General features: G+C 45.5%; 1 protein-coding gene across 1 annotated transcript in view; it reads left to right on the top strand.

Moving 5' to 3' along the window:
* TMEM233 (transmembrane protein 233) overlaps positions 1-14330 on the top strand; it is a 37792-nt gene extending 23462 nt beyond the window's left edge. The window contains exons 2-3 of the mRNA XM_077159978.1: positions 3712-3848; positions 11653-14330. Coding sequence (XP_077016093.1) covers positions 3712-3848; positions 11653-11659 — 144 coding nt within the window. The 3' untranslated portion in view covers positions 11660-14330. The remainder of the gene's footprint in view (positions 1-3711; positions 3849-11652) is intronic.
* The last annotated feature ends 1356 nt before the right edge of the window (positions 14331-15686 follow it).

Consider the following 15686-nt stretch of genomic DNA (forward strand, 5'->3'; position numbering starts at 1 on the left):
TTTGCCAAGATTTATGGGAAATGCTCGAGGTTGCAATATTCAAGGGGTCCAGGCTAGACAGGCTGACCCTTTTATTCTTGGTTTATCTCAGCATGCAAACTGCTTTTTTTACCTCCTGAAGGTGATATGTGATGTGCTTAGTCAGAATGGAAGCAGAGATATGTATCCCTGCTTCCCCTCCATATTATTCATGGGGAAAAAATCTAGAAGCAACTATACCAAATTGCTAACAATGGTTGTCTCTGGGAAGTGTGATTAAGAGGAGAGCTCACTATTTACTGTATTTTTTTTCTATAGCATTTAGTATTTTATATGTTCATAAATTACATTTGTAATGTTTGAAAGAATTTATATGATCATATACATTTAAATATCTAAGCCATCCCCTGTTTCTTACTAGCTCAACCAAGCCAGATGGGATAGTTTGCTTTTTAAGCTCTTGAGAAAAAGATTTTAAAACCATGCATTTTCTCTAAAATGCATTTCTGCCATTTCAGCCTATCTATCTGCCAGGAGACCCTTAGTGTGCAATTCCAATTGAAAGACAAAAATAATCACAGCCAATGGATTGGGGATGGGAGATTAATTCCTTCCTGCTTCATGTTAGGTCTCCATTCTTTAAGCCTGAGAACTCCAGCCCATGGAACTCCTGCAGAGTGAAATCTGAAAGCTCTCCAGTCTCCCACCCTCACCCCCATATCCTCCGATTTCCCCAGCTGATTTCCTCAGTGGCAGCTTCTCCAAGAACCAGAGAAAACCCTCTGGTTCTTCTTTCCCTTCCTAAGAGGACTCAGAGGGAAAGGAGAGTCCACACCCAATCCTTAGGGAGTTTTCATCTGCTTTTCAAGCCAACAGTCACACCCCATTCCTGGATGGACTCAACCTCTCCATTATGAGCCCTAAAGATTGGATGGTTTGCAGAGAGAAGGACTGAGAACATGGCGCCAGGCTTGGCAGCCGCTAATGAAAGTTGGGCAGGTCTGCCGTGGCTTCCTCCCAAATGCCCCTCGGACAGATCACCAGCGTGACCCTGATGACCTACAGCGAGCAACTCAGGTGGCCCGGGGACCAGCCCTCATCTCACCTGCCCACCTGGACAGCACACGGACAATAGATGTACCCTTCAGCAGGGCACACACGGGCTGTTCTCGCCACTTTTGTCAGTCACTGCTGCTAAGGACACAAAATTGGTTTTCCTCCAAACAGCCAGGAGATTGTTAGTGTCTGCAGAGGGTGGGCTGAAGTGGGGGGAGGGAGACACTCATTTCCCCTCCGGTTATAGCAACACAAAGCCATCACCATTACTAGCCTCAGAATTGCCGGTTTCCAAGGTAGCACAATAAAATGGTGATGTGTTTGGGAGGGTCTACATAATTCTAAAATGGATCACAAGCTCAGAATTTGGGATTCTTAAGTGTCTACAGAGTGACTTGGAACATGAAGTCTCTAAAGCCCAGTTTCTCAGATTTGGGTCCTTAGAAATTCTGACCCGGCAAGGGGTGGAGCCTGATTATCTATAATTCTGATAAGCAGCCCAGGTGATTCAATTGCTCCCCTAGGACCTCAGCGTTAAAGGAAGAATAGGGGCAGGTAGTGACAATTCACAGAAAAGCTAACATTTATTAAGCATAGAGTATATGTTTGGCCCTAATGAACCTGTTTACATGTATTCATTTGTTGGATCCTGCAATGTGACATCAGTGCTATTAACACTGCCTCCAATTTACAGAACAGGAAACTGAGGCTCAGAAAGCTGAATAACTTGCCTGCTTCTCACACCTGGTAAGAGATGGAATCTGAACTCAGGTCTCTGAGTTTAGAGCTCGTGCTCTGTTACTTCCTTGCGATAACTGCAAAAATGGAGAGTGTCTTGATACGTTTCAGAACATTGAAGAATAGCTGTCGAGACCAAAGGTTTCCAGTCCTGGGGAGCTTTATAAACAAATACTGGTGCCTGAGCCCCACACCAATTAAATCAGAGCCTGTCCAGGATGGGGCCCAGTCATCTATATGTTTTTTATAATTACCCAGGTGGTGCTAATGTGCAATCAGGGTGGAGAACTCCAGAATTCAGGGCTCAGAATTCCAGAACTTTCTGGCTGGAAGCCCCTGATGTCACTGCAGATTCCGGCTCTCCCATTCGCACGAGGAACCTGAGAGCAAGTCGTCTTCATTGCTGAGTCTCCCAGCCTGCTGCTGACGAAAGGTGGCCCCAATCCAAGAATTAATGGAAGGCCCCAGAAGCAGAAAGTTCTGCAGTCTCCCGGCTCTTTCTCTGACTTCTAATTGTCTGCCAACGCCTAGTCCTGCCTAACAGTCCAGGACAAGGAGCAGTTATTATTGAAGTGCTGTGATTTACGGATCAAGACTAGAGATTCCCATTGAAGTCACAATTCATGGTGCTGATAGAGTCCCTCTGACAGTAACGTGAATCCATACTTCCAGTCTTCATGGAGTAACATGAATCCATACTTCCAGTCTTCATGGAGTAACATGAATCCATACTTCCAGTCTTCTTTGGGCTGAAGCCCAACTTTTGGGTGATTGCCAGCAGTGGGAGGATAAAGAAGGCTGAAGATAAGGGAGAAGAACAGCAGCTGGCCTTTGGCCCAACAGCAAGGCTCTGAGAACTTCCTCTTCTCCCTGGTACTAGGGTTGGGCCTGGGGGACTCCAAGGTGCTGTCTGTCAATGAACTCACATTCTGTAGGGAAGACAGACATGTTCACTCATCGATGCGGCCCCCACATGTTTCTTGAGCAGCTCCTACAGTGGACCAGACATTGTTCAAAGTACTGGCCACAAGAGCAACGGTTAAGATGTTTAACAAGTATGACATGGGCATGGAACCCAGAGGGATGCTCTGCTGGGGGCAGTGTTAACCCTTATGTTGCTGGATGATGGGGAACTCTGGGCAGAGGCCGTGGAGGGATCAGGATGGCCAGGACAAAGGGAAGGGATGGGTCTCAGGACAGTTGCCATTTTACCGGCCAGTTCAGAAGTTGTTCACTATTTGAACAGCTGATGAAACCATATAAAGAGATGCCCGTTGAATGTCAGCCTTGACTGGGCACAGAGGTGAAAAAAGTCAGCCAAGGTCCCTGACCCCACAGACTCACCTTCTAGTGCAGGGGTGGGCAAGCTTTTTCTGTAAAGGACCAAATTGTAACTATTTTACGCTTTGTGGGCTGTGCATGCTCTGTCCCCACAGCTCAACTCTGTCATTGTCATGCCACAGTAACCTCAGACAATATTTCAACAAAATGAGCCCGGCTATGTTCCAGTTCAACTTTATGTACAGAAACAGGCAGCGAGCTGGATTGGCCCGTGGGCAATAGTTTGCCAACCCATGTTCTAGGGGATGAGACAGATATGCCCAGTCGTTCCGTCATCCTACAGATATCTGTCAAGCAGTTCCTACCTGACCAGCATTGCACTGGGCTCTGGTAGACTGTGCCAATTGAGACTGAGAATGGTCCCTGTCCACATAGCACCCGCACTCAAGTGGGGGAGGCATAATCATTTTAATGTGCTATGGGTAGATGTGAAGATGAGAGCTATCCAGAGATAGAAGGGGGACAAGGAGATCAGGGAAGGCTCAGCAGTGTGACGTCAAGAAGAAAGCTACCAGGTGCCTCTCAGGGCCTGGTGAAACAAGAGGTCTTTCCTTGTGGGTTGTCTGTCATCACCCGTTCTTTCCTTGTGTCCCACAGTCTCTAAACAGCTACAACAACGGAGATGTCGAAGGAGCCATGCGCCTTGGGCGGAATGCCAAGTGGGTGGCCATCGCCTCCATCATCATTGGCCTTCTCATCATTGGCATTTCTTGCGTAGTTCACTTCACAAGGAAGTAAGTAGACTTTTTTAATCTCCCAATCTCAAATGCCTTTTCTTGAGTGGCCAGTCTGTTAGGATAGGTGAAGTTGCACTCTGGTAGTAAATAATCCCAAACGAAAGGGTCGGTCGTCAGCCCGTTCATGGCCTGCAGGGGTCAGTAGGAGGTCTCTCCTCCACACAGTCATTCAGGGTCCCAGGCTATAGGAAGTTCCGCCATCTTGGAGCTGCCTTCACCAGAAAAGCCTCAATGAAGAGTTTCCATCGAGGGCCAGGTAATAAATATTTAAGCCTGGCAGGCCATCTAGTCTCTGTCACAACTACTCAACTCTGTCATTTTAGCATATACACAGCCATGGGCAATACGTAAATGAACAGCATGGCTATGTTCCAATAAAACTTTGTTTACAAAAACAGGTGGTTGGCCCATGGGCTGTAGTTTGCCAACCCTTGATCTAGAACTTGAGGCTTCCTTCTGCAGGGGATGCAGAAGACCAGAGAATCATCTCACAGGGCTTTCACTGCCTCAGCCCTGGAGTGACAGGTGTCACTTTTGCTCACTACATACTGGCTAAAACCAGCCACATAGTCCTATCTAACAGTGAGAGGGTAGGACGTGTGGATGAGTAAACAGGGTATCTGGAATCATGGCTTGCTCTGCCTTACCATCTGACTTGCTAAAAGATTTCCTATGTGGTTTTGCATTAAACTAACCTAGTTTGTTCTAAGTTTAAAGGCAGGAAGGTCAGCTCATATTTTTAATATTGCCAATGAGCTCTCATCACCTAAGGAGATGGACGCTATTGATGCTTCCCTCTGGGTTTGGGCAGGTTTACTCTGACATCTCTAACCAGCTGAGATGGGGATTCATCTGCTAGAACCGATGACACCATCCATCTGGGGATTGACAGGTGGCGAGATGTGGCAATGGACAGCCTAGACCCAGAAATGACAATCCACATCCATCTCTGTCCTGTTGTGTAACTTCCGGCAAGACAGATAAAAAAACCTTGAGGAACCCTTTGGCTCTTCTGCCAGAGAAGCACAGTTCCTCCTACACCCTTGGTGTCTAAATGAGGTCAGCCTCTCTGGCCAAAGGCCCTCAGTTCCAGGAAGGGCTCACCCGGGCAGGATGAGGGAGGAAGGGGGCACCCTCTAGCCAGCCAAATCAGCGCCCCCACCCCGACCTTGGGAATCAAGATGGGAACGGATGGTACAGCCTAATCAACTTCCTATCAGACAAGCCAGATCCAGGAGAAATCAGAGGCAGTTAGAGAGAAGGGGAGACGTTGAAATAGGGGATGGCACAAAGGGAAAAGCAGGTAGCTTTGTCCAAAAAGAAGAGAAAGGGATCCTGAAACAGCAAAGAAACAGCAAAGATTCTTGCTTGCAAGATGTCACATCGGTGATGTTGGCCGGTGAAGGGGAAGATGGTGAAAGAATAGGGGTGAATGCATCTGATTTTAGTCTTTCAACAAGGAATGAAGTGCTCAGGTGTGTTTAAAGACAGGGCCACAGAGTATATGGGTGTTCACGGTGCATGTTTTGGCACTAGACTGCCTGAGCTCAAAACCTCCCTCTACCACTTATTCATCGAGAGACCATCAGCTCATTGCTTAACCTCCCTCAAGCTCAGTTTCCTTAGCTGTGAAATGGAGCAGTAACCACCTCATAAAGCTATTGCAAAGACTAATTTAGATGACAAAGAATGTGTCCAGCTTTGTGGCTGTTCTTTAGTCTGTGCTTGAAAACGTAAACCATTGATTAAGACTATTATTACCATTGTTATCACCATTACTAGGAAAAGACCTCAAAATTTAGGAAGAAGCCAGTAAACACAGTCCAAGTCTTTTCATGAACCAAGTGCAAAGGACCTCGTGAAAAGGTGTACCACCCAGATCAGTGTTGGAACTAAGTGGGTTAAAATAATAGGTGCTGGCACCTGACTTAGACCCTGCTATATGCAAGGTGCTGTCCTGAACTCTTTATGTGAAATTAATTCTTTGAACACTCACAGCAACTCCAGGAGGTAGGTATTACTGCCCCCATTTCACAGATGAGGAAACTGAGGCTCAGAGAGGTGAAGTCACTTGCCTGAGGTCTCCCAGCTAGTTAGTAGTGAAGGTGGGATTTAAACCTGGGATGGATGGGCTCTGGAGTCTGTATTCTTGACCACAAGGCTGCACTGCCTCTTAGCCATTGTGTCTCTTCTAGTACCCCCAGTAGCAAAAGTCAGTAGATGGTGTTCGCCTTCTGGAAAACCCTAGAATTTATCGACGGGGTAGTATGGTATATTTTCAATCCCCAGAAGCGTGTAAGTCAGAGCCAGGAGTCACAAAGTCACAGGACTGAAGGGGTCAGCCAAGTAACATACATGAACAAAGTATCCCGGCTGTAGGACAATAGGGAATGGCGGGGACTGTGGTAAATTGGAGAGCACAGTTCATAGAGGGCAGTGGCCACTCTGTTCCAGGTCAAATCAGAAACCGTTTAAAACGCATAACCTGTATAGCCCATTTATCAAGAAAAATTGGAAGGCTGAGTTTTTAGGTCAATCTCCTGATTTTTAGACATTGGCAACCATTTCACATCGCTTTAACACATGTGAGGGCCCCAAACAAAACAAAAACTAAAAGCACATCTGCAGCCTGGTTACTTCCCACTTGGCTTTCTCATATGGACAGTGTGGCTTTCCAAAGATCAGTTTCACATGAGAACACCATCGAAGAAGCTTTTCAAGGGACCCAAAAGTCTTTATACATGGCCCTTTCTCCACTCTAGATGTAAATGTTTCTCTCTGGGGAGGAAGTATTTATGTACGTGTGCTTGTGGTTGGGGTTTTATTCACAGCAATAAAAGATGTGAATGGGAGCTGGCGCTGTCTGCAGTGGTTAGAGCCTGGATTTCAGCACCAGTTCTAACAGGACTCAGATCCTAGCTCTACCTGGGCAAGTTATTAAACTATCTGCACCTCCATGGCCCAGCTGTAAAATGAGGATACAGTTATCTCCCCATCTGTGCGCTCGGTTTCCTTTTACATATCCTTTCTTCCATATCATCAAAGAAAACAAAAAGTTTTCCAGAATTGGAATCCCACAGAGAAATTCAAGATTTAAAGATTGTGTCGTGTGTGTGTGTGTGTGTGTGTGTGTGTGTGTGTGTGTGTGTGAAAGAGAGATTAGAACCAGCCTTTAGAGAACTAAATCAATTCCATCTTTCTGTTAAGACAAATAACAAGAAGGCCCATTCCTCAGTAATCCTTTGAAATACACACTCCCAGCCCTAGCTTACTGAAGGAATGGAATGGCAAAAGGGGAAGTTCTAAAAAGAGAGGTTTCCAGACTTTGGGCTGCATACCAATTACCTGGGAGTTTAAAAGCAGTTGACATCTGGGTGGGCCACGGTGGCTCAGAGGCAGAGTTCTCGCCTGCCAGGCCGGAGACCCGGGGTTGATTCCCGGTGCCTGCCCATGCACGAAAAAAAAAAAAAGTTACTTCTGAGTCCTGACCAGAAGAATCCCAAGCACGTAGCTAGGTCAGTGTGAGGCCCAAGAATCTGAATTTTCCCAGCTCCCACCCACCCATCCCACCTGGAGATGGGATGCAGGTAGATGACAGAATATACAACCTCTTCCCTCCAAAGTGCAAAAGGAAGACTGTTCTAAGGGTGCCACTAACAGAGTGGTCAGTTTTCATTTCCATCAGCAAACATCCTGATTTGTTTGATTGAACTTGAAGCCAAGGAGGGGAATAAAGTGACCACATGGCAGATGTACACACAGGGAGACTTTTCTGTAAAAATCCAAAACGCAGCAAGGACTTCCACTGAGAGGCTGGAAAAAGTTTGACTTGAAAGGAGAAAAGCCAGGAGGTGGCAAAAAAAAAAAAAAAAAAAAAGCCTTGAGTTTTCTAAGTTACAAGTCATTCAAAAATAATGCCAAAAGGAAACTGTTGCCTTTTAAAAATGAAGTGCCTGCCTTTTAAAAAGTTTTTCTTCACCCTTAGCAAGAAAACTGCAACCGATCTCTTCTTCCCCAAATGGTTGAAATCCCAGACATTTTATTTTCTTGAAAAAGCCTTAGATCATGGTAGTCAATACCCTAGCTCATAAAAAGGTCTCATGTGTCCTAATTTTACAGGATAGATGTAACCCCCTTGGTGGGTGGGGCAAAGAAAGATGGGATCTCATGGCATCAAATCCATAAGAGCCGGGGATTTCCAAACTAAAAAATTCAGCAGCTTTGGGTTGAGTGCTGCATTGACAGAACTGTTCTGTGCAGGAGGAATCAGAAATGTGGAGTCTCTCAATGTCAGAAAATCCTCTGCCTTCAAGTTTCTACGGAAGGTGGAGAAATGGAGCACAGAGAAGTGAAATGTTTAAATACCACAGCAATCCATTTATCAATCCTAATCATTCAAGTCTCTAGGCTAAACCAACTTGTCTGCAGACTTTTACTTTCTTCTAGTGCCTTGAAACTTCAGACGAGGTCAACTCTTTTACTCAGTGTTTCTCACAGCCTGGGTCTCAGGGTCACATGCAAACGAATCATTTGGAATGCTTATAAACATGCAGATTCCTGGACCCTACTCAAGACCTGCCCTGTCAGAATCACAGGAAGTGGGGCCCTGGAATAGGCATTTTCACAAACACACTGCGCCAGCAAAAAAAAAACTGAAGTATTCTAATGTTGCAGAACCACTGTTCTAGGGCTTTGCATTTATTCAGCATTCTCATTTGTGTGGGCACGCACCACAAAAAGACCTTTTGCATATCCCTAAGATACCCAGTTGAAGCTTCAGCTATTTCCCCTACTCCCTGGAAAGTTAACATACACCCCAAGTTTCCTCATTCCACGCCCCCCTCCATCATGATCAGGTTCATGGTCACGTATCTGATGCCCAGGTGGGATTTCTTGGCTCCATGGAATTTAGTGGAACTTTGGTAGCCACACACCCAATGGACCCTGACACTGGGTGTGAGGGAGACACATGTTCTCTACTGCAAACATGACGAATGACATTCTCAGGTGACTGTGGAGATATGGTGAGCTTCATCTTATTTGGGGGTTAGATTCTAATGTCAGGGCAGAAGGCAAACATTGAGTAAAATCAAAACTACTTGGGGGAAACCTTAGGAAGGCGCCATATTGGACACTCGCACGTCATGTCTTTGATGAGTCCAGCACATAAGCATGCCTTCCAGTGTCAGAAGAAGTTGCTGCTGCTTGAGTTGAGCATCGGCTGAAGTAGTTGGCCGTTCAGAGCTCATGGCACGTGTTTCAACACTGGTACCCCGCTCCAGGCTCACACAGAAGGAAAAGGTGGCACATACCTCTCCCTCTCTCATGAGCATTGAGTGGCATGGTGGCCAGAGTCTCCAGCTCCCTCCGAATGGTTGGTTTTTCCTTTTTGAAGAATGCAAATAGTTGATCTGTCCTAAGTTACAGACACATACAACGTAGGTCCCCTGAACTTACATCTCTGAGTAGGCTTGCAAGTACCTAATTAGTCAGGCGCACACCCCATCATATATCAAAAGTGCTTCTTGGTCATTCTTACCCATAAGCATATTCATGGTCCAGGGTTTCCCTTAAGGAAGGGTTTGTTTGGCCTCTAAACCCGGTTAAGGGTCCCACCACTATGTCCCATGAGCAGGCACAGGGTGAACAGACATGAACCCAACCTGCCCTAGGAAAGCGTCTCTCTTTTAAGCAACCGGAAATGGGTCATTTCCAGTCCTCAAAACACCTTCAGTTGTTTTAGGATTGCAAGTAACCATATCTACCAAGGTGGGCAATAAGCGAAAAAACGGCTTTTTTACAAAAAACCTAAAAGCAAATCCATCCCTGTATTATTGTCTGGTGTAAGACTTCCTGGTAATTATTTTGCAAGGAAAGTTTTATGAGTCCATGGTGAAAAATGGGGATTACATATACCCATTTCCAGAAGGTCAGGTAGGTTGAGGTAGAGATAAGTCAACAGCCAAACCTGGAAAGATTTTTGCTTTGAAAGGACAGAGGCTGGTGGTGGGACACTGACTAAGAAATCAAAATAAACATAAAAAAAAAGATGTTCAGCCTCACTGGTAACTGTGGAAATGCAAATTAAAGCAGCAATGAATTTTTTTTGTCTACTACTTTGAAAAATTACCAAACAACCAAAAGATGGTTGGCCAGGATATGAAGAAATGGGTACCACACTGTTGGGGGAGGAGCAACTTGGAATAGTGTTTTGGGAGGTCAATTTAGAAGGATCTGATAGACTTTAAAACCTGTGTATCAGCCAGACCAGCAATTCCACTTCTTAAGGCTCACCCTGGACGCAGGTGCATGTTAGAATGACCTGGAAACTTAAAAAAAAATACCAATGCCTAGGGCCCACCCTGGACAATTAAGTTAGACTGTCCAGTGATAGGGTGGGTGTTGGTATCTTTAGGGCCAGGCTGGAATCACAGATGTGCACCGATGCTCACTGTAGCTCTGTCTGAAATAAGGTAAACCTTGAAACGACCTAAATGTCCATCAGTGGGAGAATGGTTCAGCAGTGGTTTATGTGTAGGTTGGAATCCTACACTGCAGCTTAAATACAGAAATACCTTCCTTCCTATGACCTCTCCATCCTCATTCTCCAGCCCTGTCCTGCTCACTCACTGCACTGCAGCGACACTGAGAGAGTCCTCTCTCTTCTATAAGCCGCACAAGCATGCTCCTGCCTCAGGACCTTTGCACGTGCTGTTCCCTCTACCTGGAACTCTTTTCCTCCTGATATCCATATGGTTTGCACCCATCTCTCCTTCAGGTGCTGGCTCATATATTAGCTTAGCAGAGAGGCTGTCCCTGGCCACCTTCTCTAGAATAGCACCCACCTTCCCTCCCTCTGTCCCCTTATCCAAATTTACTTGTCTTATTAGCACTTATCACTCCCTGACAGATCATTTATTTACATGTTTATGGTCTGTTTGGCCCTAATGGGCTGAAAACGCCAGGCACATTCTCATTTCTGTCACTGCCTCCAACATTGGCATTTAAGAGTGCCTCTTCTGAAGCTAGACTGTTGGAATTTATATCAGGCTTCTACCTCTAAGCAGCTACGTGACTTTAGGCAAGTCATTTAACCAATCTGTGCCTCAGTTTTCTCGTCTACAAAGTGGGGGTGATAATAGTACCTGCCCCATAGGGTGTTTGTGAAGATTAAGTTGAGATAATATATGTAAAGTCCGGTGCCTGTCACACTGTACTCTCTATGTAACTGCTGGCTGTTTGATTTTTTTCTTATCTTCAGCACCTAGAACAATGCCCAGCATGTAGCAAGTGCTTTAAAATCATTTGTTGCATAGATGAACGAGTAAGTATCTTAAAATTTCAGAACAGTATGGACAGCATGATCCCATTTACATAAAAATTGCACACACACACACACACACAAGTATATAACCTCTAAGTGCATATTCATGCATTTAAATGGAGAGAAAAATGCCTGGAAGGATGCATGCCAAACCGCTCATCATGCTACTAACCCTTGGCGAGGAGAATGAGATTCAGAGATGCTCAAGAGGCATTTTTTGCTGCATCTGTATCATTTGACATTTTTTGCATGTGCCATGTGAACCTAATATATTTTCCAGACAGAATATATGGCTCCAAATGAAGTCAGTGCTTTGAGTCAAAAGTAAGTAGACCCACCTGCTAGTCCAATTTAGCACTTGTTTAAACGGAGTGATGGTCATTAAAAAGAAGGCTGTCTTTAAGCCAAGAAAGTGAGCCACAGAGCGGCTGTCACACTACCCTTGCCTCTTTCTCTCTCTGTTTTTGTACCACACAGAGCTTGAGAAGCCAGCGGCTGGTGAGAGCGTGCAGGGTGGACCTCGTCCAAACACACCCCAAAGGCGTTTCTGAGGAATGGATCCTTGACTTCAGACTGTGAAATCTTTTCTCCAGAGGCAGGTCCCTGGCAAATTAACTTTAAAAAAAGTCCAACATTTGGGAAAACCAAGCATCATAGCCAGATCAGCCAGTCTGATTTGTAAATGAAGGGAAAAAAATAAGAAAAGAAATCTCAGTGTTTCCATTGCTCCACTCCTCTTCTCCAGTGATGAGCCTCAAAAAATCCCATTGCTTTTATTTATTACTATTATTACTTTTTTGTATGCTCTATGGCAGGGTCACATTTCGTTCTTTCTCCGTGCGAGTATCCTGTTGTTGCAGCACCATCTGTTGAATTTTTTGTTTGTTTGTTTTTGGGGGAAGTGCATGGGCTGGGAATCGAACCCGGGTCTGGTGCATAGCAGGTGAGAATCCTACCACTGAGCTCCCTTGCACCCTGCCCCCATCATTGCTTTTAAATGGGGGGAGAGGGGACTATACCTATTTGGGGAACAAGGGAGGTTTCTAGGAAGAGTTACTGGGTCCTGGTGTTTATGATGCTGAGGGCAAACAATTGCAGGATGTTTAAAGTTCTCTAAAATAGTTGTGAATTTGTGGATTTTCCCCCTTTTTATTTTTACATGCTGTGGGTTCACCCCAATCGTCAGTAACTCATCCTCCTTCAGTCCTCCACCCTCTACCCCCATCCCCACCCCTACAGATCACCCATCTGGGCATCAAAAACTCAAGCCAAGGGCGGGCCGCGGTGGCTCAGCGGGCAAAGTGCTTGCCTGCTATGCCGGAGGACCTCGGTTCGATTCCCGGCCCCAGCCCATGTAACAAAAACGGAGAAACAGAATACAATAAAACAAGAAAATGTTTAAAAATGTTTCCCTTTCTTCCTTCCTTCCTTCCTTCTCTCTGTCTTTCCTTTAAAAAAAAAAAAAAAAAAAACTCAAGCCAAGGGGCTCCCTGCCTTTGTCTTGGTCTTGACTTTTCCTAAATGCACTGCCCCTTTGCTTGCATCCATCATTGCTCAACTTGACCACACCTCACTCTTCCAGCACACCCCGGAAATGTATTTAGTGGTCAACTGTAGACACAGGAGCACCTTTTCCATCCCATTTTAGAGAATAAACTGGCTGTGATTATGGAATGTGCTTTTATCAACCTCTTTTTTTTAATCAAGTCTCAGGCAAGAGCTTTGATTTTCCTGGATGCTACCCATTGTATTTTTTTCCTGTCAAATGTAAACCCTTTAGGTGTGAATGTATTGGTTCAATGCTGCCAGCGCATGCTAACCCCGCAACTCCCAGCCTGCGAGGCGTGTACCACTGGTGGTATACAAGATAATTTTACATAGACCCAATCCTGAAGAAAGTTTCCCTGTTTTCTATTAGTTTGCAATCTTGATCACAGGAAGAAGAAAGGCTCTGTTCAATGCTAGCAGTTCCTTAGCGCCTTTCTGACATTAGGGCTCATTTCCCTGTTTTTTTTTTTTTTTTTTTAACATGGGCAGGCACCGGGAATCGAACCCGGGTCCTCTGGCATATCAGGTGAGCATTCTTGCCTGCTGAGCCACTGTGGCCCACCCTCATTTCCCTTTTTAACAAAGAAAGAGCAGGCCTCAGGTTGACAGCCTTCTGTCTAAACAGAATTTAATCACATTGTTTTCACGTATTTGTTTTTTTATATATTACCTTCTACGTCTGGCTTTCCACTTATGGAAGTGATAGAGATTTCCTTTTCAAATAAACTTCTTTAAGAAAAGTAAGTGGACTCAAAGAAGAAAAAATGAGGCTGACTGGTGATATATATGTGTACGGCAAAAATCAGTCACCCTAAGAAATAACTTTGGAGAGACCCATGACAATGTAACTGACTCTTTTAAGCAGAAAGAGAAGGCAGCTTATTCTAATTGAATGAACCAGAGGCTACGAGCCAGGATACCTGGGTTCCAATCCCTTTTTTGCCACTAACTAACCATGCAGGCCGATTTTAGGCAAATGTTTCAGCCTCTCTTTGCCTCAAATGTCTTCACTGGCAACTGGAGACAAGGACAGCCGCCTACTTACCTCCCCGTATAGCTGTGAGAATTGCCAGAGTAGATGAGAACGCCCCGGGGGCAAACTCTAAGTGCTGTGCAAAATGCAAAGCCTTGTTCTTGGTACTATTGTGAATCTCAATTTGTTAAAACACTGGAACCTAATCCCCACCCCACTCCCCAAAAAAGGAGATGGGCATCAGATTCCACCTGTCGCTTCACCTAGATGTCCAGCATGAGCCAGCTGGGGGGGGGGGGGGGGGGGACATCTGAGTCAGACACGTAGGTTCTCAGCTCACACAGGTTCCAGCGTTGGCCCTGCACGTTGGACACTGATGTCTGTTTCTGACATCTTGTTTTGTGTTTGTGGTGTTTGTCTGTGGTCTTTTACCCAAATCAAATGAAAGTGTTGCTGAGAGGCAGAATAAAAATGAAGCAAGCCTGCTGACCATGGTGTGTAAAGTGTGTTTTCTCGGGCTGCCCGACCTGTCCAATGTTCCCATAACCACCGGAGCTCACCCATCCCAGCCGACCATAGAGCGGTCGCGTGGCTAGAGAGGTGGTTGGGAAAGGGAGTTGGCGAGGATGGGGTGGCTAGAGAGGCATCAACTCTGAACTAACTTCCGGCTTGAAGCGGTCTTCTTCCGGCCCTTAAAAATGTCGGCCCCACCAAAGTCCAACTAAAATGAGGAAGGAAAATCTGTCACTGTGTACATCTTCCAAGTAGAGAGGGGGTCTAGCAAAGACCTTGAAACTTGGCAAAATGAGATGAAGATCTTCCCCAGGGCTTTCTGCAAAGCTGAACTTGCTTCTGCTCCTCTCCAGAAAAGCACAATTAGAGGAAGGGGGATGAGGGACACCTTCGGTAGCCTGTGTCAAAAACTGGCTGGAGCAAAAAGCAGAGGTTACTGGCTCATATAACTGAGAATTCCAGGAATAGCTTCAGATGTAGCTGGATCGTGGTACTCAGACCCTCTTCTTTTTTCAGCCTCCTTTTCTCGGAGCTAGTTTTGGCTTCATAGTTGCAAGATGGCTCGCAGCAGCCCCACCTTCCTCCTACCAATTTAGCAGTGCCTGTGAAAATGAACTGCCTCTCCCTTAATAGCTCCTGGAGAAAAGAAAAACTTGAAAATAATGCACAATTGATTCGGAACAGAAACAGACCCATAGAATGGAGACCGGCCACCAACAAACCATCCTACCAGGATGAATGGATACTGTGGCAGGGTGGTGGTGGTTCCCTCTTTGGCCAGGCCTGAGTCATGATCCAGCCACTGGAGCTGAGGTTGAAGTCACCTCCACCCAAACGTAATGGATTGAGGGTGTGGAAAGAGTGGTTCCCAAAGTGCTTTTATCAGAAGAAGAAACAGAAGCTGGACAGAAAAAAATAACCACTGTCCACATGATGTTGCTTCTTACTCTTCCTTTCACAAGCAGGACAAACGTAATCTAATAGCTTTTTGAGTAATTTCCCCATTATGTTGTTGCTCTCAGCCATTTCCTCAGTTGACCAATACTTAGCAAACACCTGGTCTACCATCAGAACCAGTCTAGGCTTTGCAAGTTCAAATATGATTGAGAGACGCAGGGTTCTATTGGGGGAAACAAGTATGCACACAAGCAATTAGAAGGAAAGGTGGGAGTCCTAAGACTGAGGCATAAATAAAGTGTTACAGGATGACAGAGAAGCAGTGCTGGCTGCATCAGAGGGAAGAAAGCTCAGGGAGCAAGTGCCCATGTCCCACACTTTTTTCCATTGCTAAGACCGATATCACTACAGCTCTTGAATTTGTCCTGTCTTTGCCCGCAAGTTATGGGCAGAAGCAGATGCAGACGTAAACTCGCTGGCCTCAGCTCCTGGATCAGCAAATTATCTCTGGCTTACACCATGACAGCTGCATTCAGCAAAACAGCACTGTGCATGTATCTTGATACGTAACTCTAGACCC

Source organism: Tamandua tetradactyla, chromosome 5, assembly GCF_023851605.1.
Source record: "Tamandua tetradactyla isolate mTamTet1 chromosome 5, mTamTet1.pri, whole genome shotgun sequence".
Classification (NCBI taxonomy): domain Eukaryota; kingdom Metazoa; phylum Chordata; class Mammalia; order Pilosa; family Myrmecophagidae; genus Tamandua; species Tamandua tetradactyla.